The sequence below is a fragment of the Parus major genome, chromosome 17 (genome assembly GCF_001522545.3).
Source record: "Parus major isolate Abel chromosome 17, Parus_major1.1, whole genome shotgun sequence".
NCBI lineage: Eukaryota > Metazoa > Chordata > Aves > Passeriformes > Paridae > Parus > Parus major.
Window position 1 is genome coordinate 778,558 of NC_031785.1, and position 27,389 is coordinate 805,946.

The 27,389-nt window shown below is 46.2% G+C and overlaps 1 protein-coding gene across 4 annotated transcripts in view; it reads left to right on the forward strand.

The window, feature by feature from the left end:
• MAPKAP1 (MAPK associated protein 1) overlaps positions 1-27,389 on the forward strand; it is a 72,543-nt gene that overhangs the window by 29,054 nt on the left and 16,100 nt on the right. For 3 of the 4 annotated variants that reach the window (XM_015644649.1, XM_033518377.1, XM_015644651.2), the window contains exons 5-8: positions 291-467; positions 7,646-7,755; positions 22,357-22,464; positions 27,107-27,247. In XM_015644649.1, coding sequence (XP_015500135.1) covers positions 291-467; positions 7,646-7,755; positions 22,357-22,464; positions 27,107-27,247 — 536 coding nt within the window. The remainder of the gene's footprint in view (positions 1-290; positions 468-7,645; positions 7,756-22,356; positions 22,465-27,106; positions 27,248-27,389) is intronic. The other variant, XM_015644650.1, reaches the window with a different exon arrangement.

Below are 27,389 nucleotides of genomic sequence, written 5' to 3' on the forward strand. Positions count from 1 at the left end.
ATTTTCACAAATGGAGAAAGATTACTTCCTGCTTTATGAAATCATGAAACTTTTATCAATTTAAGTGTGTTTTAATCGTTGTCAGGATTTGCTCGTAGAGCAGTTACAGACAAAGACTGCTTTGCTCTGAGGTTTGGGGTTTTCCATCACCACGGGGTTATGGCAGCAAGATGGGTTGGGACCTTTGGGGACGTGTTTGTGCCATCAGTGGCTTTTCAGAGCCTTGCTGCTGCAGGGTTTGGTCCTGCTCCCCGTGGCTGTGCTGACCGAAGGCGCTCTCTGTGTTCCAGCGACAACGTCAGCGCCTACTGCCTGCACATCGCCGAGGACGACGGCGAGGTCGACACGGATTTTCCACCCTTGGACTCCAACGAGCCCATTCACAAGTTTGGCTTCAGCACCCTGGCCCTGGTGGAAAAGTACTCGTCCCCAGGGCTGGCGGCCAAGCAGTCGCTCTTCGTGCGCATGTGAGTACAGGCCTGGCCTGGGACAGCACCGGGGCCAGGCACCTCCTGCCTTCCTCCTCCTCCTCCTCCTCTGCTGCCCTTCACCTGCCTCCAGCAGCATGTGGGCCACACGTGGGGGTGGTGCTCTGCAGGGAAGTGATTTTATAGACAAATAGATGCAGTGTGGCTTAGTCACAGTGCCGTGGTTGAGAAGAGAAATGAGCAGTAACCAAGCACACCAGTTGGAACAGCACTGGACATTCCCCTCCCAAGTCCAGAAGAGTTTTGATGAGGGACATCCCATCCACCCCTGAGACCTGAGCTGTCTGACTTGTAGATCAAGAAGAATTTGCTATGTCCTTATCAGTGAAGTAGGGATATATACTGTGCTTGATCACTTCTATTTTTCTTTACTTGTGAATGAAAAATCTCTTAAGCCATCAGAATGCCTTAATTACTAGAACAAAATGCCAGGAGCATAAGCCACTTCTTACTTGGGAAAAATATTTCATGTTTGGAGCTCTTGAAATGAAAATGCTAATAGGGTTTTCCTGGTTATTGGACATTACTTACATTTCTTAACACTACAGCTGCTTCTGGCTCTGAATAATCAGACTTTTTTTTTTTTAAATCTGGCTTATTTAATTAGTTTTTATATTTTTTATTGTGTACTGTGTTTCTTAGCGACATTCCAAAGCATCCTACAGAAAGCCATTGTCAGAAACCCCATGTGTATTCCCAAAGGCCACATTCACTTTGTTCCACTGCATTAGGGCACTGGGAAATAAAACATTCTGGCCCCAGTGTTCACAAGTAAGTTATTCAAGGCTGAGATACTGGGCCATGCTGCATGGAGGCCGTGGTGAGGAAGGGGAGGTCACTGTCAATAGACAACTCTGAATTGTTGCTGATTTCTCATCTGGAAGAATGAGCCCCCTCGCTGCCCCCAGTGCTGTGCTGGGAGCCTGAGCTGGGCCTGTGTGCAGTGAGCAGCTGTGGCTCAGGGCTTGCAGGAGGTGGCACTGCCCTTCCTGAGGGAGCCCAGAGACCTCAGGGGTCCAGCCTAGCCAGCAGAGCTCTGCCTAGGGTCCAGCTGCAGGTGCTGCAGGAAAATGCAAAATCTTTTGGTTTACCATCATTTTTGCTGATGTGAGGAGCGTCCTTCTAAGCTTGGAAGGTGCTGCTGAGGAGATACAGGACAGCTGCATCATAAGCAGTGCTCTTCTGAAGGGTCAGTTTGGTTCCAGTGTCCACATTTTAATTTTAAATGGCTTGTGATTACTGTGTAAATAGATAGGTTTAAATTAGAATTTTTAATGTGTGCCCTAGAATAAAGCATTACTTGATCACTTGATCAAAAGGTTATTACCTCTGGGAGTTTAAATGTGTGTGCCGTCTTTTTTAGGGATTTGTTGTAAATTCTATGTCTTCTTCCTCCCCTGTCACCTTACCAGTGCATGTAATTGTGGTTTTATATTTTGCATCTCTTTTTTTCTCCTCCTTGTGTTGAAGTATCTCAGCTGCTGCCATGTCAGCCTTGTGACTTGTAATGTTTATTAATACTGAATCACTGTTGAAAAATGTTGATGCTTGTGAGAAGCTCGGTGCTGGAGCCGTGTCTCATCTCCGGTCTCCCCGTCCTGTTTGTCTGACGTTGTGGCGAGCTGAGCGCGGTGGAACCCCGCCAGGGACCCCGCTTCAGCAGGACATGTTTGAGCAGAAACAGTTTGCAGAACTTTATACACTTCAGCTCCTGCCAAGGCAAACTCTGAGCCACTTGAGTTAGTTATAAATACCCAGAGGTGGTGGCTGGAAGTAGCCCACAGTGCAGTTTATATTCCGAGCTGGATGTGGATGTCTTTGTGGCTGTACAGAGTAGTAAATAATTGAGTTTGATTAGGGAGAGGGACCTCATTATCCCCCCACCTGTGCCCAGCTGGTAGGGGAGGGTCGAAATGAAGCCATTAGCTGTCGCTCTTACTGGCATCTCAAAGAGCTCAAATACATCTGTGTCTTATTTTCTTTTCTGGCACAATCAGTCGAGCAAGCTAAGCAGGCATGACCGAATTTGGCAAGTTCCAAGGACTCTGGCAAAGTTACACAAGGAGAAGACGGAGGGCAGTCATTCTGGCTGCTCACTGCCCATTAGTCTAGCGAGTTATGTTTTTGGAAGGTGGCTGCTGTGGAAAGCAGAGCTTTGTCCAACATCAGGCACGGCACTCGCACATGGCCCTGCTCTCCTGTTGAGGGTGTTTGTCAGGAAGAGCCAAACAAAGCACCACATCCATGGAAATACAGATTTCTTGAGGTGGTGAGGTCATACCTGAAAGGCTTAAAATAAATCTGAGCCATCATTAGGGCTTTTTCCCTTGGAAATTTTATTATTGGAACTTGACACACTTGATCTAATGGTGTTTCAAGGAGCCGTAGCTCAGCTGCCAGTTGGCACATGGAGGAAATTTGGCATCCAGTTCCTCTGCTCTGTAGCACTTCTTTCTGTTTTGATATTGTACTTAAATTGCTTTGACTACTATATACAAATTTTCAAAGCAGCACCTCTGCCATACCCAATAGTTTGAGGTTTGAAACCCTTTTAAAATACCAGACTTGCATCGTGCATTTGCAAATTCAGTTCAATGCCCTGAAATGTGTTTTTTCTAAGACTCCAGCAGCACTCCCCAAAAGGCCCGTTCCTGGGTCATACATGGGGTGGATAATCTGCAAAGTACATTTTAGAATATTAATATAAAATTTAAGACAGTTATTGTGGGTGCAAAATTAAGAACGTGGCTCCCAGGGTAGTGGAGAGGGAGGCAGAAAACTTGCTCGAGGTCTAAGGGCTGTTACAGTGGTGTCACAGTACATCCAGTTAAAGCAGTGGTGCACAGAGCTATGTAAGGCCAACCTGAGTTGCACAAAAGCAGGCCATTTAGGCTCAGAATAAAAGTTGTGGCTGGCATTAGTTAGTCTGGTTCCTATCACTGTGCACTTTATCTTAAAAATTACCCAGCTTAAGGTAAATCCATTGCATCAGCTGGGATTTTGAGTCTTAACTTTGTGCTGATCAAGTGGAAATTGCTATTAGTCACTCCCAGTCACTTCCAGCCATGCCAGCTGGTTATGCAGTGAGCTTGAAGTGCTACAAATTCCACTTCTGGAAAATAAATTCCACTTCTGTGTTAAAAAAAAATAATTAAAAATTAAAAATTTTAAAAATTGCTCCAGATTGGAAAGGGGCTTTTTGAAAAGTTCTCATTCAGAACAGAAACCTTTTGTCCTTCCAGTGTAGGTTGTTTTATTTTGTGGGAAAAGGGAGGACCCTGCCTGTTCCTGTGGCACCTCAGCACCACGAGGAGAGCCCTTTGTAGCTTCTGTCTCTGCTGTTGTTTCCCTTCCCCTCTCCTGAACCTTGCCACCCTGGCTCCAGCGCAGAGGCTGTAAAAGAAGATGGAAAGCCAAGTTACTGCAGAATGATCACTATCATTAACATTCACGGGTGGTTCACTTATCATTCCTGACTGCACAGACATGGCAGCCGTTATGAAACGTCCACAGGTGTAGCACGATGATACATATTACATTGTGCCACAATGGATTTATGTATTCTGTAACAAAAGAAAAGTGTAATGAAAAAATACAGAAGGTAATCCTTTATTCCTCCACTGCACAATTTATCAGTAATGCCTGTGGATGATAAGTGCCAGGGATTTCCTTTGCTTGATTTAACCTTGTCACCCAGGTATGTTTTTGCAAAATGACAGAAAATACAAGCTAAGGAATTTCTTTGGCTTCCAATTTGCCAGCAGCAGTTTTAATTGATTGACCAGCATCTGCTTGTCTGTCCTATTTTCAGTGTGTTGACTTAAAATAAAGGTATCACACCTTAGCAGAGTGAGGTAAAACACGCTGTATGTGATTGCAATTAAGGATGTGCTGGGATGGGGCTGAGTGAGGACAGTCCATGGCCAGTGCAGAGCAAGCTGGGGAGTGCTCAGGTGAGGTGGGTGTGTGTTTCTCCAGCACAGCCTCCTGTGCTGCGGTCACACAAGGCAGGGTGTGGTGGGTTGGTGGTGCTCTAGGAGATCCTGTGCCAAGCCTGCCTTCAGGACATCCTGGCAGCACATCCAGTGACAGGACAAGGAGCAGTGGCCTTAAACTAAACCACAAGAAGTTGCACCTCAATGTGAGGAAGAACTTCTTCCCATGGAGTGTGGCAGAGCCCTGGAACAGCTGACTAGGGAGGGCCTGGAGTCTCCCTCTCTGGAGACATCCCAAACCCACCTGGACATGTTCCTGTGTCTCCTGCTCTGGGTGACCCTGCCTGGGCAGGTGAATGGATGGGGTGATCTCCAGAGGTCACTTCCCACTCTAGCTAATCTGTCATTCTACAGGGCTTCTCCTCTGGGCACAGGAAACGTGCTCTGACCTACTGCTATGGTCCCAGGATGACGGCAGCAGCATTTTGGTCTGGGCTTAAATCCTCCCCCGGCTCAGATGTGCAGGGTTGCCGAGTGCTGTAGTGTTGTACTGAGGTTCTGTGGTGCCCTGTGAGAGGGGAGCCAGGGTAGGAAAGGGAGCAGCTGGACCAGGATGGGGGTTCAGCACCTCTGGCTCTGCTCCAGAGCAAATAGCCAAGAGTTTACAAAAGCAGGGTGCGCCCTGCGCCTCACCGCCCTGCCAAGCGCTCACTCACGGTTCGCACACTAAATATAGCAAAACACAGAGGCTTTCTTATTTTGCTTTGATCAGTAAAATAAACTTTTAAAGGTTGTTCTGGGATGAGATCCAGCTTCTGAGGCAAAGAATGGCCGTGGCTCGGGCAGGGGTTAGTAATGGAGTGTCAGGGAAATCAGTCTGACAGTTCTCAGGCCAGCTGCTCAATGGAAAGAGTCGGCCGAGCCCACTCGGCCCGGAACACGAGCGGGATCGCAGCAGCCTGTGCTCTTCAGCAGCTGAAGTGTCAGGAACTGAGAGAAAATCTTCTGTTTCTGGGATGTTCCTGATCCGTGGGCGTGAGCAGCCCCGAGCTGGGGCCATCTGCTGATGGTCACTGTGCCCAATGGGAAGGGGGCTTCAGGTCTGCTCTGACTGGGGTGAAAAATGTTGAAAAGCATTTTGTACTAAGGGTACAGTTGTGACTCTGGTTGTTTTGGCCATAGCCGGTTTTGGAAGACTTCTGTTGCCTTTGCAATTTATTTTTAACCTGGAGTATTTTAATTTATTTATTTAGGTTGGAGTTTTCTGGAAAATTTCTGTAGGTCTTGCAGAGCATTGTATGAATTACCTGGAGGCACCAGGTGTTGTGATGGCCTGGTCCAGCATGGAGGGCTTTTCATGTAGCACCTCAATGAGAAACCTTGCATTGTTTAAATAAAAGCACAAAGGTAGTTTCCCTTCAGTGATTATAACTGTAGAATAGATTTCTCCCTTTAAAGAATCCACTGAGTCTTGCTCAGCAGGTTGGTTGGGACTGAAGCTGTGAGGCTTTTGGGAAGTGAGGGGCTGGCCAGGGCACTGCTGGGTGAAGGGCAGGTGTTGTGTTGTGCTTGTGCAGGTCATGAGGGTCCACGGCAGCTTCAGGGGAAATTTGCTTCTCAGTGAAGTGCTGGGGAAAATCTCTGCTCATTGAAGGTGTTAGCCAGAGTCTCTGAGCCATGGGGCTGTTCCCAGGATGACAGTGTCACCTGGAGACTGGTGGCTCTCCCTGCCTCAGCTCTGCTCCTGCTGCACTGAACATGTGGCAGAAACAGAGGGAAAAGTAGATGCACAAAAAGGTTGGGATTATTTGGTTTGAAGATGAGTAAGATAGAGTTTTAAATAATAAATGGTCTGGAGAACATAAATTTGGGGCTTTTAGGCAGTTTCATTTTGCCAGGAACAAAGGGAATTGAAAATGAAATTCAGATGAGACCAATGCACAACCAAGGAGAGGGAATCTTACTCCAGGGAGGGGGGAATGTCCTGAGCCCAGGCTTGGCTGCTGGTCCCAAGAGCACGAGGGGCCTGCAGGACATTGAGCTGTGCCCAGGCAGGGGGTACCTGGCCCCATATCACGCTGCAATGAACACCCTGAGCACAGCAGTGATGGTGAGGGCTCCATCCCAGCTGGGTCACGGCGTGGGCTGGGGATGCCACATCTGATGTGACCTGAGCTCCAACCTCTAGTCCAGCGTTTGTGTTTCAAAGTGACATGTAATATGGGCTTGTTTTTCAGGATGTACTTGTGTTGCTTGGATTGCTTTTGCCTGCCAGTTGCTTTTAAAAATATTCCAGCTGTGATGTTCATATAGAGCTGTACACCCTGATTAAAATTCCTGGTTGCCAGATACAAGGCTCCTCCTCCTGCCCAAATAGCTTTGCAAACCAGTTTTTTCCATGCAGAGCAATCTCTCCGGTGGGAGCCTTCAGCTCTTGGATTTCCCTGGAACTGTCTGCAGTGACATCTACTGACATGAGCCGAGACTGACTGCAAGGGCTAAGGGGCAAAATTTACTGATGTGCTCATTCAGAGTCTCTTCTATTATATTGTCATCTTCTCTGCTTCCCCAGGGCTGCCCCTCTCGGTGTTTGGCAGCAGTATCCCCCACAGCTGTCCCCATGCTCTTTGCAGTTCTTCCCCTGTGTGGCCTCTCCCATGGGTGATGGCCAGGACAAGCACCCACTGCATTGGATCTTTCTGGGTGATTTTGTGCCATTGTGTTCACAAACACGTGTCCAAAGAAACCCTTTAGGTTGGAAATACTGCATGGAAGTAATACCTCGATAGTGCTGCGAAGCTGCTGTCACTGAGGGGTGTTCTGCCGCTCGTCACTGACGGCTTTCCCGTGTGGGACACGGGTGAAAATGCCACTGCAAACTGCTTCCCTGTTGTGTGCTGCAAAACACCCCACACACACAAGCTGAGGAGCCCCCCAGGCACATTGGCTCATTTTTCTCTTCTAATGCTGAGCACCAAGCGGTCCAAAATAACAATAAATGAGGAAAATCCTTACACCCCTTGCCTTGAATGTCAATCCATTTTGGCTGGTTTTGTCTCTGCCTTGCTAAGGCAGTTTGCTTGGTTTCTCCTTTAACTTCCCTTCACAGCCCAACTTCGTTAACCGTGTGCCTAACGAGTGCTTTGCTTGAAGCTAACGAGGGCTGCGGGGAGCTGCCAGTGATGATTGTTTTGTAAAACTGCATGTGCATCTGTCTTGCAGAAATGCTGCTCATGGATTCTCACTTATTCAGGTGGACAGTATGAAGGTCACCATGAAGGATATCTTACAAAAGGCCTTAAAGAGAAGGAAGGGATCACAGAGAGGCTCAGGTGGGTTATTTATTGTACTTTCTAGAGGGCAGGGTGTTTTCTCCATGAGTATATTTTATATCTCTTTTTAACTGTGTGAACGTTGCTCAGATTTGGGGGATTGTGTCCCAGCCCCACTCACAGCAGTTCTGTGCACAGGTCTGTGTTCTCCATGCTGGCACAAAGCTGACAGTGCAGGAGCTGCATAATGTTTGCTGCAGAGCAGTATATCCATTCCTGCAAATATTTATTTATGATAACAAAGCCATTTGCATTCAAGACCAGTTCATGGTAATTTGGGATGATGGGTAGAAGTACAGCAAGTCCAGCCCATTATAGAGTTTGCAAATATACTTTTAACTTATGTAAGAAAATTATGCTTAGTGCGATTTTAAATAATTTCAAGGATTCATTGTTACTTGTAGCGAAAAAGAAAAATTTACGTTCTGCAATGTTATCAAAATAGTGCTGTTATAGTTAAAGCATATGAACACTTAAAAAGGGAAAATGTACAGTGCTTGTATTTCTATTTTAAACAATGTTTTTCTGGGGGGTAGATGTGCATTCACATATATGTTAGTGTATATATTTCAGAAGCATAAGGCTGAGAGATCTTTCCAGCAACAAGAAATAATTACTGAGAGAAATTGCACTGAGTCTTGTCACGCAACAAAGGAACTTTAATATAAACCCATCTATATAGTGGGAAAGATAAGGATCTTGTCTTTGTAAATGAATGAAACCTCCTTATACACCCTCAGTTTTAACTATGGGAAAAGAAAATAAACCCTGTTCTCCTTAGAAAAAGTAGTTCAGTGCAGTTTTTAAATGTGTGTATAATCTGTCATGGATTTAATTAGCTATCTTCAGATGAGAGCTGAAGTTTTAATAAAAGTTAGAAGAGATAACACAGTGAAGGACACGGATGAGCTGTCTCAAGGCCATATTCCAAGGGAACGATAAGAGCTGTAAAAAATGGCAGAGAAGAGCAATTGAATGGAGCAATGAAAATCTGATTCTCGTAAAAAAAAAAAAAGGCAGGGGGGGTGGTGGGGTGGTGGTGGAGAGGAGCAGTGCTGGGGGTGGAGAGGAGCCCCGCCAGTCTGCAGCAATTTGGAGGGTGGCCAGGAGCCATCACTCACCCCGGGCTGCGGCGCCTCCGTCCAGATGTGCCAGCGGCACGTCCCGGCCCTTGCCAGCTGACTGCGCCGTGTGATAACCAGCTCTCTGGATGCCCATCACTGGCCGCAGAGATAGAATTAAATGATGATGATCTTCCCACAAGTTGGGAGAGGAAACAATGCATATAAATCTTGATTTCATCTCAGCGTGAGAAGTCTTTATCCATCATCACTCATAATGAACAAGTCGTTAGCGGCGATGAATGGTGTTGGGGTTTTTTCAAACACCTCTTTTGTTCACTTTTTGGGTGACTTTTATTTATTTCCTGGGGTCAGATTTCCTTTCCCTGAAGGGAGGTTGCTAAAGGATTCACTTAGCTCCGTCTTTAAACTGCTTCCCCCTTCGTGTAACAGATGTTATATTCTTTGTCCATTTGAAATTTGATTCTGCTTTGACTTTGTTTCTTTTGCTCAGTAGTTTAGAAAAGGAATGGACCTGGCATTTGTTCCTTCAGCTAATACATTCACTTCCGCTGCCTTGGCCCTCCTGCTCAGAATCCTTTGCAGGAACAGGGTATATAGTGGTTCAAAAAAAAAAATATCCAAACCTTTACTTATTCCCAATTACATTCCTCTCCCAAAATGTTGCTTATCAGGCTTTGTGGGGGTGGGAGGGCTTAGGAGGGTCTTGCTGTCATCTTTAAAGCAGCAGCAATTGTAGCTGTGTGCACAGAGGGGACCCTCTGGATCCAGACAGGCCATGCCAGTCCCATCTGCCACGGGCTGGGAATCCTGTGAGGGCAGGGAGAACTCAGGATGCCACCACAGTGGGCACAGAGAGACTGGAGCAGGAGTAGGAAAAGATTTTGCCATCATTCCTCATCTAGCAGATCCCTCATCATTGGAGAGGATGTGCCTCTGTCACTGGCAGATGCAGGGATAAATGGAATTGCAGATCAGAGCATTAGCACAGCACGGGCCTGGACCAGGGTGCTTCAGGTCATTCTTAACCAATGGATTAGGATGTCAAAGTTCTGAATAAAAGATAAGATATAATTTAGGAGAAGCATTTCTCCTCATTCAGCAATGTTTCCTTTACAGCTGATTGGTCTGATTTTAAAAAGGTTGTTACCAAAAATAGACTGTGTTTATTTAAAGTTTTTGGAATAGTTTAATAAAACTGAAATGCCTGTGAGCTTTAGCTTTTCTGCCTGTCTTCAATGGGCCTCCAGATCAGCCTTTGCCGGGGAGATGAATTTAATTCATTACAGCTTATGCTGTTTTCCAATACTGGTAGAAGCAGTTGCTTACTGATCTGTTTTCACCACTGACTTACAGGACATTTTCCAGACTGGTCCTAAATTGGTAGGAAAATGCAAACCTGGGCTGGCTACTTTGGGTGAGGAAAATTTGAGGAATTCCTGTGGTACAGTTGGGAAGGTCATCATGACCAGGGCTGAAACACGAGACCAGTTTTCTCTAAATACTTTGTTCAGCCAGTAAAAATTATTTGTTGCAGCAAAATACTGGTCAGTAGGAGACAGAAGTAGGCTACAACCTTTGCTTCATAGAAAGAGGCCTGAAAAAACAGAAGCAATATTCTGATTGTGCCTAGCTCCATTTAGATAAAATTATTGCAAATAGTTCAAACTATTTTACCTTCCCTGCAATTCTTCTTTCTCAGTGTCTCAAGGCTTTTGACATATGAACTCTGACCATTTTACAATAATAACATTTGAGCCAGTCAGGGGGAAGTGCAGGTGCTGAAATAACTGGATGTGTTGCAGCTGAGAGAGCCGTGGCCCTGAGTCCCTTCCTAGAGGATGTGGTTGTCCTGCAGCAGGACTGTGGGACCTGCTGACCTGTGCCACCACAGGGGGGTTAATGGGAATGCTGGATCATCTCCTGCCACGTGCCCAAAGAACCAACAGGGAGAAGGGCAAGGGAATGGCTGCAAGTTAGGAAGAAGCCTGCAAACACCAGTCAGGGCTGCATACTGGAGAAGATAAATCTGCAGAGGAAATCGTTGAGGCAGATGTTTAATTAGTTGGAGCCAGGCTGGATAAATCAGGATAGGAGCTGTCCATGCAGCTATGCTGGTGTGCCTTCCCTTCCTCTGGGCTGGTGTCACTGGCTTCAAAAACAAGCTGCTCTTTTTGCTGAGGAAAGAAGCAGCAGAGAGTCGTACAACCTCTGGCTTACTGTAATGGATTCCCCTGTGTACACTCATAAAATAGAAAATGTAATTGATGTTTTCTTATGGTAATGAAAACTAACGAAGTCGAATACTTTATCATCAATTTGTTTAACCTATTGCGTGCTCAGCAGCGTGTATTGCACAGGCATATTTTATGGGAGGGCTGGAAATAAAACACTGCAGTTGTGGGATGAGCTGCTAGGGGAGACTGGTCTAATCCAGGATGGAGCACCTTGAGGGGGCTTAGGGGCACTGCTCATGCAGGAGGGTTTTCTGAAAATAGCCCAAATGGGAGAGAAAGAGCCCAAGGATGGGTGATGCCCCAGCCACAGAGCTGGGAGCTCCATCAGTGCCACAGGGACCTGGCTGGGCACAGCACGGGTCTGGCACTGCCCAAGCACTGGGATAACAAGAACCCTGGTGTCCAGAGGTGCTTTAAGGATTGTTTTGTATAATTCTGCCATGCCTATATCTCCTTTCTTTAAGCATTTCAGCAGCTGATGGTGTAAATATAAAATCTCTGCAGTGTGGCAGATCTGCAGAAAAGAACTCACATGCTGGAGAGTGGGAGCATAAGAGCTTCCTGTTCTCCTTGAATTTATCAGTAAAAATGTCAGATACCATGCTGTCTGGATTTTGAGCAGCTCTAATAACCGAGTCCTGAAAAGTTGTTTTAGAAGGTGAGATTTGGGTGTTTTAGTACTTGGGATAATTCTGCTCCCCAGAGATCAGCAACAGCCTTAACATTCACTTCTGGAGCAGGTAGCTGTTGGGCATGCTTGAAAATCCCACCCTCAGGCTTGGCAGAGGAAGTTTTGTAGCTTGTACAGATCATGTTGCAGAACTGTAAAACACCATTACTCCTTGGACTTAATCTGCTGTACTGGGAAATGATTTTCCTGCTCAGTCAGTCTGGTGTGTGTTTCTGCTGGTCTTAGTTTCACCAATACTCATATGTTACCCCATTAACATGTAAGAAATTTGGGTTGTGGTAGACGTGCACTTTAAAATCTGCTTTTTTAGGGAGGCTCAGTGGGACCAAGGCAGGCACAGTTCTTCCAAGGTGGAAGGCACAGCCCATGCTCTGATCCCATGGCTCAGCTGAGGCTGACAGCAGCCCACAGTGTGCAGCAGGCAAGGAGATCCTATCAGGCTTTTTATATCTGCATCAAAGCCTGCACTCAATATTCCCTATAAAATACGTTTGCATGGATTACGATTTTAAGAACATAAGAAAGATGGTGACTTCATCTTTGATACTTCATGTATCTTGATGCCATGGTGATTCTCAAATTAAATATGTGCAGGAACTATATGTACACTTGGAAGTTATCTCCCTGCCTGTGAGCTGTCTCATTCCTGCTGCTCTTCAACAAACACATTCCCTGGGATGCCAGTTGCCTTCTCCTCCAGAGCTCGGCTGAATGGACTATAAATACTAATGTAAAGTAAATAACAATGCAGGGAGGATGTGTGCAGAGGCTTTGTTTTCAAACAAATTAAGCATTGATGTCAGTATATAAAAACCGAATGTTCTTAGAAGGAGATGAGAGACAAAACTAAACAACATAAAATGCTGAAATGTTGGAATAATCCTGCCTGTTCCTGGTCTGTGTCAGCCTCTCTTCATCTAAAATTTCTAGTGAACAGAGAAGTCTCCTCTGATTAATCTTGTCTGATTTCAAGTAGAAATTCTTTGCAGGGTGAACATGCTACTGATTATTATTTAATAGCTGCCTCCGACTGCAAACAGCCCCCGACCAGAAAGGCTCAGTCCTTTTAAGAACAAAATGCTCTACAAGTTTAATTGTTATAAACAAAACCTTCTGCCAACATTGCACAGACATGACCTGTATTTTCCGTAGGTTAGAGGGAGAGTTATTAGCTCAGTGTTCTGTGAGTTTGGAGAAAGATTAATACTTTTTCGATAAATGAAAACAGCTGCTTTGCAATAACATTCAAGTCCCTAACAGCTGTCAACCAGTGCTTTTTGCATTCTTTAAAATGTGTAAAGTGACCAAAAATAGTTTAAAATAATCTTCCTGCTCTGTTTAAGTGTATTATTTCACTGCCTCAGGAAGCTCAGTAATAAGAAAAGAGAAAGATTCAAGAAACAGGCATAGAACTTAAAGATAAAAGTCTCCGTATCATATTTTAGTCTCTCCGCCAGAATCAGAGGAATTACAGCTGCCAAGGCCAGGGAAAAGAGCCTGTTCCATCCCCTGGTACCTGGGAGCACAGTCTGTTACAGACCCAGCTTTTGTTGTGGTTGATTATTCCCATGTTTTAGATTTGTTCACACAGAGTTTTAGTTACCCCTCGAAACCTGGAGTCTCAGATGAAGAGTTCTGCTTGGGGTTCATCTTTGTTTGAGGAGAAACTGGGGAGGAGAGATCTGAGTTGTGTTTGAAAATCCTGTTTCTGACGTGTCAGTGTCAGCACCACATTTCATGTCAAATTTCCTTACTTAAATGTTCTAAAACAGCTGCTAGAGGAGCTGTGGGCCTTGCTGGGGTTTTTCTTCCTCATCCTACCTTGCTGGCAAGAGAGCAGGACAAAAAAAGTCTATAAAGGGAGGTGTGTAAGTATTTTGGTTGCACATATATGTATTTATTCATACATTTTAAAATAGGCAGAATTAAAAAGATAAAATAAACTGTAAAGCTAAAGCCCTGTGATTAAAGCACTTCTAACAGATGAACTACAATTAGAATAAACTGTCATTAAAGTTTGATACTGTCATGGAATGATGGTAACGGAGGAGTTTAAATTTAAAAGTAAATATGTTCGAGTAGGCGATGCATATGTTTGCTCTGACTCTTTCTGGGATGGAAGCCCCAGCATCTGTGACAGTGAAAAGCCAATTAATTTGTATTTCCTTGTGTTCACACTCGTGCTTTTCTGCTTAATGGTAGTTGTGAGTTCCTCTGGCTCCGGGTGCTCTGTTTTGGCTCATTACAGCAGCCCTGCAGAGCCTGGGCTATGAATGGCTCTGCCTGCAAACTCCTTAGCAATGCTGGTCCCCACGCTGTCCCCACACTGTCCCCACGCTGTCCCCACACTGTCCCCACACTGTCCTGCACTGTCCCCATGCTGTCCCCACACTGTCCCCACACTGTCTGCACTGTCCCCATGCTGTCCCCATGCTGTCCCCACGCTGTCCCCACTCTGTCCTGCACTGTCCCCCTGTGCTGGGTCGGGTGCTGCCCAGCTCCTGCAGGTCAGGGCTCTCTGCACCCTGCTCAACAACCTGTGCCAGCATTCCCAGAGCTGTACCCACATTCCCAGAGCTGTACCCCATTCCCAGAGCTGTGCCCACATTCCCAGGGCTGTACCCCCATTCCCAGAGCTGTACCCACATTCCCAGAGCTGTGCCCACATTCCCAGAGCTGTGCCCGCATTCCCAGGGCTGTACCCCCATTCCCAGAGCTGTACCCACATTCCCAGAGCTGTACCCCATTCCCAGAACTGTGCCCACATTCCCAGAGCTGTGCCCACATTCCCAGAGCTGTACCCCATTCCCAGAACTGTGCCCACGTTCCCAGAGCTGTACCCACATTCCCAGAGCTGTGCTGGCATTCCCAGAGCTGTACCCCCATTCCCAGAGCTGTACCCACATTCCCAGAGCTGTGCCCACATTCCCAGAGCTGTACCCCATTCCCAGAACTGTGCCCACGTTCCCAGAGCTGTGCCCACATTCCCAGAGCTGTACCCACATTCCCAGAGCTGTACCCACATTCCCAGAGCTGTGCTGGCATTCCCAGAGCTGTACCCCCATTCCCAGAGCTGTGCCCTTATTCCCAGAGCTGTGCTGGGCTCCCCTCACCACCCCAGCCAGGAGCTGATGGGGAAGGGGAAGCTCTCCCTGCCTGTTTTTGTGGGGCATTCCCCGCAGCAGGGTGGGTGAGCAGGGCGGGTGAGCAGGGCGAGCTCCTCTGTGCCGAGAGGGGAGATGGAACTGCTGGGAATGGTTTCCTTCTGCCTCCAGACCTGGCTCTGCAGTGAGGATGATTTATGCCTCGTGCCCTTTCTCTCTCCCCAGCCTGGTGACGCTGAGCAGACCCCGCGTGCTGGGCCAGGGGTGTCGGTGTACGTGGAACAGCCCACGGGAATAAAGCTTGGGAATAGTGGGTCAGAAGAGCAGTGGCCAGTTAGCCCTGGGCTGCTGAGGGGCTGGGATCAGCCTGCATGGGTGAGAAGCATTTTCATGCCCGGCCTCTGAGATGAAAGTGAAATATTGAAGAGGGTCTGCTTTGGACCTGTTGGTATTGAATTCATCTGGTTACTGGTTCTTCTGGGTTGGTCATAATGTTGTAATTTATGTGACATTTTAAACTGTACAGCTCAGTGTTTGGGTGAGATTTTTGTGTTTGCTTCACCCACTCTGATGAGCAGAGGCCGAGCTGGTCCCTGGTACCTTCATGGGACCAGCTGCTCCCTGCTCTGTTTTCCTGAACCCTGAGTGCACCGTGGTTGTGCTGCCCAAAACTGCAGAGCAATCTCTGGTGTCTTCATAGCAGGGAAAAAGCACCTTTGGCACTTGATAATCCAGGCAGTGGGAGAGCCCTGGTGCTGCTCAGCCAGGAATGCCCGTCCAGGCTGGCCCCAGCACGGCCCCTTGGGGACGATTCCAGGCGCTGGCGGGGGCTGAGAACGGGGCAGCTGCAGAGTTTAAAATAAAATCTGTGTATTGGATTTCTGCTGTAGGTGCTTTACATTATAGATCAAACATGATGATTTTGTCTCAGCTTTATTTAGAGCTACATCTTGCTAATGCAAAAAGGCGGAATTAAGTGAAACCCTTCTGGTGACGGTGTGCTCAGCCCGGGTTGCTGCTGGCCGTGCTGCACATTTGCTGTTTCCCAGAAAAGCAATCCAGAAATGAAGTGTTTGTTTCTTTTTAAGGGGCTTTTGACTAAATTCTTTAATTTCACTGGCTGTCAAGGTAGTGTTAAGTAAAATAGGTTTGAACTGCTGTAGTTTTTGTGTACTGGACTAGATGTCAGAAACCTTTGCCATCACTGGAAATTCTGTCACTCTGGATTTACTATCTGTTTCCCACAGCTGAATTCCTGAGCAGTGTGATTTAACACCTTGGCTCTCCATCAACCAGGCCTGGCATTTATTTGAATGCATTACACCACTGGTTTCCATAAACTATTTTACAATTGTTTCATATAAATGACTGTTTATTTCTACAAAAACCATCTGTATTTCTGTGGAGAGCGGCAGATAACTGTGTGTAAAATTCGGTAATGTCACAACAGTGCAAGTTAAGGAAAAACAGATTGGGCTAAAAAAAACCTCTCATGCTTGTTTGTAATGTTAGAAGTTTGTTTTCACTATTTAAATATCTTTATTTATTAACCGGTATTTGCATTTGTAATGATAAAATCTTTATTCCACTTCAGAGGTGTTGAGGGGCTTTGGGGATTTTTAGCAGATAAACAGATTTAAGACGTCCTCGCAGCAGCAGGATTGGAGATGTAAACATTCTGCTCTGCAGCCAGTTCCTCTCGCACTGTTTACATATTTTCTGTTGTCTTATTGTCATTGCCAAGCACACAATGGAATCCTGCCCCTTCTGTCGTGCTCCAAGGAAGCTCCCGCAGGAGGAGGCCTGAGCCCTCTCCCTGTTCCCACTTTCTCTGCCCTCTGCACTGGATTGATCCTGCTGCTCCCTCAGCCCTTCTTGTTTCTGGCCAAGGGGCCAGCACCCATGGTTCCCCCAGGAGGACGAGGAGCTGCCTCGGTTTCCCTCCTCCCAGCCTGCACCCAAGGAGCCTCCACACTGAGCTATTTTAATTCCTCCATCTGCTGCCCATGTGCTGGCAGAGGGAACACTGGAATCCAGCAGTCTTACACTTAGCACGACTGATACTTTCTGACAGACTATTTGAAATGATAGAAATACATAAATCTCCTCTTTTTTATGACCTTGTAATAGCTGCAACATATTTCCAGCAAATATTTTCTATAGCAATAATAAAAAAGCGATAACAAAAAAATAAATATAAATACAGTTTAAACTCAAGCGGAATCGCGCTTTCAAAGCCCAGGGATGGAGCAGCAAAGCAATAAATCACAAATCCTTGTGAAAGGAGGGACTTGAAAGGGAAAGTCCCACGGACATCAGTGTTAAGTGTTTATCAACAGGGTTTTTTTGACTGCTCTGCTGCCTTCTGCCTGTGGACAGTGCTCAGTTCCCTTTTGCTTCCCTCCTGCCCAGCATCTGTTGCCGTGGCTGTTGGGCTGTGGCTGCCTAGCTGTCCACATTTCTGATTTTTTCTTTTTCATTTTCTTAGTTATTTTCTCTTTTCCTTTGTTCTTTTCTTTGCCCAGAGCAGCTGTGGCTGCCCCTGGATCCCTGGGAGTGTCCAAGGCCAGGCTGGACAGGGCTTGGAGCAGCCAGGGGTGGTGGAAGGTGTCCCTGCCAGGCAGGGGAAAGGACTAGATGGGGTTCCCTTCTGGCCCGAGCAATTCTGTGGTTCCGTGGCTCTTGCAGGACCCTGTGAGCAGGCAGCAGGGTCTGGGGAGTGCTGCAGCTCAGCTCTGGAGGTGTTGCACCATTCGCACCACGTTCAGGTGCTGCTCACACCAGCTGCTCTCGGGTGTGGTGGTGGCAGGGGGTTGTGGAAGGAGTTCAGGTGTGCCTGGGCTGTCTCAGCAGCTGTGGAACTGCAGCAGAAACCCCTAGCAAAGAGCAGCATTAATGGATGACATGTGAGCAAATGAAACAACAGGGGCAAGGCTGTGGCAGAGCAGGCTGTGCTCCAGCGGGATGAGAGGGAGCCAGAGACCACCTGAGTGTGATGGTAGGTTTTCCATGGCATGCTTAGATTTCCAAAAAAGATTTGACAAAGGCTCATAAAGCAATTAAGCTGTCACAGGATGAGAAGGAGGATCCTCACATGGATTAATAATTGATTAAAAGACAGGAAACAAAGAATAGGAATAATGGCCCTCGGTGATTAGTAACTAGGTTACTGGTGGGGCTCCAGTGGAACTGGTGCAACCTGCATTGTTCCTTAATGTGGGGCATGGAAAGGATGTGAATGCTGATGTGACAAAATGTGCTGTTGATACAAAAGAGGTAAGAATAGTGCAAATAAAAGCTGTCTGTGAAGCACTGCAGAGGTATCCACAGTGTTGAGTGACAGGACAATAAAACGAGAGAGGGAATTCAGTGTCAATGAGTACAAAATAATATACATGGTGAAAAGCAACTGTAACTATATGTGTACAATGATGGGCTCTAATTACCTTCCTTCAGTCAGGAAAAGTATCCAGCATCATCACAGGTAGTTCTCTGAACACTTCAGCTCCATGTAGGAGCAGGTAAATGGAACATCAGGAACTGAGTTCATAAATCCCAACGTACCCACATCTTAATTGCTATACTTTGCCTCAAAAAAAGAGAATTGAAGAGATGCAGAAAGGGATGAGTGTGGAAATGGATCAGGCACGTGAAATGAGGAGCAGATGCTGAGGAGAGAAGGGATTTTCTGGTGTGGAAAAGGCACAACTGGGTACGAGAGTTGTCTGTGAAGTGCAGGTGGTGGGGACAGTGAATTGGGAAGGTTTTTTTCCTGGTAGTTCAGAGACAGGAGCTGCTCACCCCAAACACTGGGGTGGCAATGGCCCATTGGAACAAAAGGAATACTTTTCCTCACACAGTGTAATAAATTCAGGAGGTAAATGTCATGGAAATGGGAAATTCAAAAGTGTTTTGGACAAGTGCACAGACTGTAAAGGGAGCAGAAACAGCTGATATAGCACAGGTGGAACTGGGGTGTTGGTGAGCTCTTGAAGGTGAAGAGAGGGATATACAGGCATAGGGATATGTTTTCTTAGCAGAGACCAATGCTGTAAAATACAGGCTCAGTTTTCAACAATTTGATTTTTTTTTGTTGGTACTGGTCTTTTTCGTTTGGGTTTGACAACTCCACAAACATTAAATATTCTTTCTATAATCCTCATTTCACCCTAGTAACTAGTTTGGAGACAGAGAGGGGTTTGGTTGGGGTTTTGTTTAAAGCCTGGTTCCCTGTTGCAGTGTTAGTATTGTTTATTGTGCAGATTCACCCCTGACCGTGGCATTCTTCATTGCTATTGAAAGTTAATGGGGGAAAAATTGCATTCCAAACATTTGAACCCGTAGTAGCCATGGCTGAACTTAGTTGATCTCTGGTGATCGGTTCAATTTAGTTACGATTTTTAGCCATTAGGCTGGGGCTGAATGATGGTGATTTGGTTGAGGCCAAATGTCTGCAGAAAATTGGCTGTTTGATAAGAGCCCTGTTATCAGAGGGGGATACTTTCTCATTTACATTTAGATGAGTATTGATTATTTATTTACTCAGAGAAGTGAGATTCGTTCCCAATCTTATCTCTCTAGTCTCTGCTTGTCAGCAGAAAGAGAGAGAGAGCTCCTGACAACAGCCCAAGATAACAGCACTTTGTAGTGGAGATAAAAGTTGGAATGGGCCTTTTTCTAGTCTTGACTGAAAGGATAAGTTTTAAAAATTAGAACTGATGGGTCGTGCTTTCAAAAGCCCTTTCTGAAAGCTTTGCAGCTGAAATGGCAGCAGAATTGGTTTGTTGGTGTGCGGGTGGCCCTTCCCTTCTGCACCAGGGACCCTGAATTTGGTTATAGGGTGGGATTCTTCCCAGGCACCTTTGTGTGCTCGTAGGGAAGCTGTGGGCCCTGGGGTCTGTTTCCTTGTTTTTAATTCCTGATGACCATTCCTGTCTCTAAAGGGGTGGCTTGAAATAGCCAAGTTGGCAGAATCCATGGTGAGAGAGGTTCAACAGGGATTTAGATGGAAGTGTGTGATGGAGGATCACCCACAGGAGGGGTGTGGAGCCTGGGAGCTGCCATCAGCAGGAAAGCCTGCCTTGAGACACTGGCCAGCACAGTCCGTGCCAGGATTTGAAAGGTTTATTTTACAACTGCATTGAACATTTGCATGAGATTACAGAAATCCATAAAATCCATCTTTGGTATTGCCACTTGAAAATTTGTTGAAATTCACAGAGCAAGATTCCATTAGGAGACCATTAAATTATCCAATATTCCTACTACAGTGACATCATTTGAACATGTGTGAGAAGCCTGATAGTAAAACTCCTCCACAGACTCAGCTTAACATTCTTCATCTGTTGGGAAGCAGAGGTCATGTAAATGTGGGCAGATATTTAAAGCATAATTGAAGAGTAGATACTCTCTGAAAATCCGTTTGCACTTTTTTATTAATTTCTCAGTATTTTCTGTTTTTAAGGAGTGATCCATAAGGCAGGTTGACCTGGTGCCTGCTCTGGAGCTCTATTTCCCTGCTTTATTAGCAGAGCTAATACAGGCTTGACACAAACTGGGTAAAACAATTTACCTGATCATGGAATTCTCAAGCTGCTCCAGATAAAAATGATCCTGTGCCACTGCAGGGCATGCTGAGGGGTGTGATCCCTGATGGCTCTCCTCAGGGTTCAGCAGCTGGTTCTGATGGGGGTGATGGCCTTTGGGGTGGATCCAGCTGGTGGAATGGGATCCACAGAGAGGGAGGGTGAACACTGCCTGCATTTAACCCTTCCATCGTGTCAGGGTTTGCCCCCGCTGAGTAGGGGTTTGGGACTGGGTACCAACTGCACAGATGTTCAGATCTGTGCCAGCAGTTCCCTTGGATGTAGTTTGTGAATCTCTGAATGTGCTTGGGAAGAACAGACAAAGCCATTGGGTTTTGCTGTCGCTGGTCCTGTTCTTAAACCTACACCAGATTTTAAATCCAAATTGATTTACTGCTTTGATATTTCTTTCAATTCAGTATATTTTGCTTCTGCCTAACAAGCAGGCCTCTGTTTATCTAATTTATTTTAAATCTAAATTGTTAATCACATTTCCAGTAGCCAGCAGAGGAGCAGTGATGGTGCTGTTTGCCTTTCTGTGCTGCTTGGTTTGCACTCCAGGTGCTGTGGCAGCTCCTTGTGCCATCACTGGTTCTGCTGGGCAGGGTGGGGCTCCTCCTGTGTCCTGCAAAAAGCCTGGCACTGCATCTGCTCTGAGTGGCACTGGGATTGAGGAGTGTCCATAAAACTCATCGGGGAGGGAACACGCCCAGGCCAACGAGTGGGAAGATGGAATGAGAAGCTATAATTGAAATTCTGCTGTAGTAAATTTAAAATTAATTGGCTAACAAATTCCATTCCTTAGGCATGCCATCTGAGGCTGAAAGACTTAATTTTTTTATATATTTTAAATATTTCATCATATATGCTCATAATTCAAAGTCAGCAAACAGTCAGAAATCTTTTAAGTACTGGTGAAGGGGGAATAGATTTTGTTATTTCAGTTCCAGGTTTTTTTGAGACCTGGTTAAAGAGGCTTTGAATTACTTGAGATTTTTCAGGTATCTGTTGTTTTACTGGATTAAAACAGCTGAGAACTTAATGTGCACTTCAACTCCCAGGTGTGAGCAAAAGTGGAGCAAGGACAGGAAGGCATTGCCCCCTGCCCTGGGAAGGAGCTTTTCTTCTTCAGGGTCCCACCTGGAACTTGGTGCACTTGGGGCTTCACCTGGAATTCAATCAGAGTGTCCTGGTTTTGTTCCAGTTAACACATGTAGTTTAAGGAGACATTCAGCTAAAAGATTTTTTTTTAAATGTCCTAGTTTTTGTAAAAACAATTTTTTGATACTTTTTCTGTAGTTGTAAAACAGCTTTTTAAGTCCTTACTTCGGAGATTTGGTTGGGAAAGAAAGAAGTTGGCACCTGAACCTTCAAGATCTACTGTTAAAATGTGAAAATAATTCAGTCAAAGCAGCAGCATTTGTCCCTCTGCATGGTGCAGTTCATAAGGAAGCACTGATTTCCTTCCCACATATTTCCCAGTGCTCTGTGCAGGCAGGAGGGATGGGCATCAGGGAGCAAACACCAGGGGCTTCTTCACTGGGGGAAGGTGCCCAGAACATCCCGGGTGTCCGGCGAGGTCGGGCGGGTGTTTCCCACACCAGGCTGTTCTCCTGCCCTGCAGCATGGGCAGGGGTTTGCTGCAGGCTCACCTGGTGTAGGAACAAGGTGGGAGCATTGCACAGGGGCTTGTCAGATCAGGGGACAGCTGCAGGCAATGGAAATGTGTTGTTTCCTTCCACCATCCTCCAGCTTCTGCCAGGGCACTTCCTTTGGCCAAGGGCTCTGAGAATCCACCCCACCTGCTGTGCTCCTGGGCTGTGTAACCTCGTGTTAGTTGAACGTGCTAAGCCATCACTGTGTTAGAAAACAGATGATTTTACAAGTTACTTTATGTTTCAGGTCCTCAGTATCGGCTGGAGAAGCAGAGTGAACCTAATGTCCCAGTAGATTTAGACTGTACCTTGGAGAGCCAGAGCACTTTGGAATTCTGCCTTGTCCGGGAGAACAGTATGTTTCCCCTTTTCACTTTTGCTCTTGTAAACTGCTTAAACTCACATAAGTTATGTATTTTGGAACACAAGCTGTACTGTCTGGGCAAGTACGTTTTGACGAGACTCTGTGTCCCGAGGCACTTCTTTGTGGTGCCAAAACAATATTCCAGAGGGAAATGATGGATCTCATACCTTTAGTAAATAGTCTGCATCCTGTTTATCACTTCATGATTAATCTTTTGCTGTTAAACTCTGCTCTGTGAAGTTATGGCCAACCCTGAAAAACACGAAATATGAACCTGTCTGTGTTGCAGACATTGCTCAGTGAGTCGAGGGGTTGGTCTGCAGGGTGTTGTGCCGTGTCAGTGTGGCTGACAGAGGCACTGGGGTTTTCTAATACAATTTAAAGAAACTAGCCATGCAGAAATAACTAGAGCAGTTTGATGATTTTTGAAGTACCAGACAAATAATCTTCTCTCCAGCTCTGCTCAATTATTTTTATTCTATTACTGTTTTAATGATCCTAATATTTATTTTCTGATTTATTTCTTTACATGAAACAATGTGAAACTTTAAAAAAAGACATTTAACATTGACTTGTGTTTGTTCCCTATGGCATTTTGGTCCATCCTTCATTCTTTACAAGAGCCACGCTCTCAGTTTTGGTGTTCTTTCATTCCATTTTGTGTAAAAATGTTGATTGTACTAATGAGTAAAACCATCACAGTCCTGCCCTCAGCCAAGAACTGCACACAGCCACAGTAAGAGCCTGCTTCATGTAGTGGAAGAGTTTGTTCTTTCTGTGCAAAGGTTAAACCTTTCAACTGATGCTTTTTGGCCACAGCAGCTGTATCTTACCCCAGAATGGCAGCAGAGCATCCCCAGAACAGCCCAAAACAGCCCAGGTTGCAACAGTGAGCAGCAGCACAAGCCTCCAGTGCTGCTGGGCTGGGATTAACACTCACAGCTTTGGCTGCTGCTCTCCATAAGGTGGGACTTGCTCCCAAAATACTCCTGGTGCTCCTGGTTCATTTCTTCATTAAATGGTTCTGAGAAACCATAGGAGAGACCTTGACAAGAGGGAGCAGGGGGGCTGTGCTGAGGAAATGGAGCAATTCTGACCTCACTAATCAAGTTGTGCTCTTCCACAAGCCAGAATTCCCCGACGTCTGCATCCCACCTATTATTTTTGTATTGATTTTTAATCTATGAAATTATGCACACTGGTCATACTTGCATGGGTTTTGCTTCTGATTTAAAGTAACATTTTTTTAAACCCAGGCTCTGTAATTAAAAGCATACTGTAGATACTGCATTTTTAATGTATTTTCATCATTTGTGGAGGAATCCAGGCTGTGGCCTGTGGCTGTATCTCCTGCAGGTCTTTGCTCTCGTGAGTGACTGGGTTCAGATTGCCCCATTACTGTTGGAAGTTTGTAGTTAGTGTAGCAGTTAGTGTAGGAGGCAGTCAGTCTGCTCTGCTCCAGGAGAACCTCAGGAGCCTTGGCTCAAAATCAGTGTCAGTCAGAGTGCTGAGGGGACTCTTCTCCCTTCTCCTGAAGTCCTTGTGCTGCACTGCTCCCCTTCCCTCCCAGGCCAGGGGACACCAAAGTGAGCCCTGCTCCTCCCCTGGGCACTGGAGAGGTGTGGGATGGATCCCTGGGGCTGCCAGGCCCAAATTCCCTGAGCTGGGAGAATTCCTGCCCTTGTTCCCTGAGCTGGGGGAGTTCCTGTCCTGGTTCAGCAGTGATGTGCCCAGCTAGGAGCAGGACCTGGAGCCCTGCTGGGGGGAAGTCCCATGGCAGGGGCACCCTGCATGCCCCTGCTCAGAGGGCTCAAGGGCAGCGTGTGAGATCAGTCACAATCCCTGCCTTGTGCGGAGCCTGGCTCCTCCCTGTGCTGTCAGAAAATGGGTTTTGGGGTGCTTAGGAGCTATCTTTTGGCATGACATTAGACTAGAAATATTGACAGTTTTGCACTATTAATAAAATAATGGCTTGACGATCCTATCAGCAAACTGAAATATTCACTTTGTGCATTCTGTCTTGATTTGAAATACTTTTAGCTTCGATATGGTGGTCAGAAAAAACTCTGTTGTAGCAGCTATTACTTGTAAATGTGCTCTTCATAGTCTCATAGTCATTTATAAATATATATACGGATGATGCCAAGCATCTGCTGGGAGAAGAGCAGCCACATTCCTTTGGGCAAAGAGAAAGTTTATATTTCAGGGTATTAAATGAAACAAAAACTTTCCATTATTAAGAAATATGTATGGAGAAATCCCCTTTCCATCCAGCATTTACTAATAGCATTCAAGCTAATAAACTGCTTCCAGTGTGCAGAACTTTTAACTTGCACAAAGATTTATCTTTAAATTGAAAGCTGCACTTTGTAATGCGAAATGCCTTTATGTGTGGTAGGAAGCCGTTCATGGCTAATTTAGTTTTATTCTTGCCATCTTACTTCTGGAAAGTTCCTCTTTCTCATTTTATCATTAGATAGTAATTAGTATTCAAGGGAAATTGGTCTTAATATATTAAAATTGGTTTAGTGCTTTTAGACCTATAGCAAAGCCAATGTCTTATTGGAAAATGTAATTGGGGACTCTGTGTATGTAATTAATTGTATTGCAATTAAGAACTTTCATTAAGCAATATTCTAGTACATTAAAGTAATAAGGGACATTTTTGCAGTGCAGTTAACTTTGTGTTTTGTTGTTTTATCGGGGAAATACAGGTTCACTTGCTCTTGAGTAGGCTGCATGTGACATTTCAGTGCTGTGGTGTTCCTAATGTGTCATTTTTATCTGTGCTGCAGGGCTGGCAGGGGTCCCTGTTGCAGGAGGCTCCTGGTTTAGCTGAGCCCCCAGAGGAGGAAGCTCTGGTTTAGCTTCTGCCTTGCTTCCAGCTCATGGAGCTGGTGCTGTTCCATCGCTGCTGGTCTCAGTTGAAAATCAGAGGTTTCAGTGAGGAGGTGGCACGAGTGACCGACCCCACTGTGTTTCACAGGCCTGGCCTGGGGGCTTTGTGGGCAGCCCAGGGTCAGGGGGGTCAGTTCTGCCCTGTCCCAGCTCCTGTCCCAGCACAGGGTGCCGTGGGGAGCACACAGCTGGGGACAGGGCTGTGGGGACACCCCGCTGCCTTCCAGCCTGGAGGAGGGTCCTGCTCTTGGCAGCCGGGCAGCAGTGCCACTGCCATCCTGCTTCACTGCCACACATGGCCACGCCACAGCCTCTCAATATGCTTTTAAGTGCACCAAAAAGTTTGACATATCTCAGTGTATCTTTGGAGTAGTGCAGCATGAGGGTTTGACATGATACATTATGATAATCCATAGTATAGAGACATTAACACAGGGGTCTGTGACAAAATGCATTGTAATGTCTCAGAAGGAGCCATTACAATTTATCTTGTCACTCTGGAGCATGGAGTGGTTGCAGTGTTAAGATGGCTCTGCATAAATTCACATGGAGACTGTTTAATTTGATTTTTGGAATCCTTTCAAGTCGAATGGCACAGCCCAATTTGTAGCTTAACCCTTCGATGTCCCACTTCCCCGAAGGAGGGTCCATGGTATGTGAGGAGGGCAGCACTGGGAAAGCTGTGGAGAAAGTCTCTGACCTGGGAATCTCCTGCTTTATGCTCTCCATGTGCTTTTGGACTCATTTAACAGCAGATGCTCACACTGGTGTAGTGTTGAGACCACTCCAACAGTACAAATCTCAAGCAAAATTAATACTGAAAAATCTGACAGGCTGGTACCTGCTTTGCTGGAGCTTTAAAATCTGTACTAAAACTCCATCATCTCATCTTCCCATTATTAAAATTTCAGCAAAATATAAAGTTTTCATTAATCTCCTGCAGCAAATTTAGTTCTCTGAACTGGCAATTGGTTCAGCTTTTAGGACTACATTAGCCAAGATATTAAACAAAACGTGTCATTCCTCAGGATCTCCTGTAAGAAGCTAAATCAGTTTTCAAACATATTTATGCCACTTTATCTACCAGCATCTGAATGATCATTTCGAGCTGAGGTGCTTTATTAGCAGCTGGCATCGAAATTACTCTCTGCAATTATATATCGCATTATAGTAATGTTGAAATTGGTGTTAATCCAACATCATAAAATGTAAAAAATCTTTAAAGTGTGTTATATTTTTTCAGTAATTGGCATTTGGCTTAATGAGTTGTTGCCTTTTATAAAGGCAGTACCTGCAGTGGTAATAAGAATACTAATCAGTAAATAAAGTGCAGCTTCACACCAGCCCGAGGTGCTGCCAGCACATGGGAGATCTGTGCTAGTGTTGGCATCAAGGGTGGCACCTCTGGGGACAGACACCTCTGGGCCCACCTCTGGCCGGACTTGTGGGCAGCTGTGGCCGTGCCTGGGCTCCGTGCTGGGTGGCAGGCGGTGCTGGCAGCAGGGTGTCCCTGCTCCTCCCCTGGGACACCGCGCTCAGGGGCTGCCCATGCTGCCAGGAACGTGGTGGCACGGCGTGCTGCTCCTCCTGCAGCCACCACCGACTGCCACCAGCGCCTCGCTGCTGCCCTGGGCTGGAGGGTGGCATTTCCTCCTCCCCGAGCGTTCCGTGCTCCCCCAGCCAGCTCCCCGTGCCGTGCCAAACCTCCCCTTCAGGACTGTGGCTTGTCTTGCAGGTTCAAGAGGAGAAGAGGTCTCAGAGGAGGATCCCCAGATCGATATTGCCACAGTGCAGGACATGCTCAGCAGCCACCACTACAAGTCCTTCAAAGTCAGCATGATCCACCGGCTGCGGTTCACCACGGACGTGCAGCTAGGTAAAGCGACCCGCGCCACAGCCCAGCCCGTGGCTGTCCCAGCACTGCCTGCACATCCCAGGCCACTCTCCACCAGTCATTATCACCTTGGGCCATTTTCTCAGGGAGCATTTGAAAGTGTTGCTGGCATTTCAACAGTTAA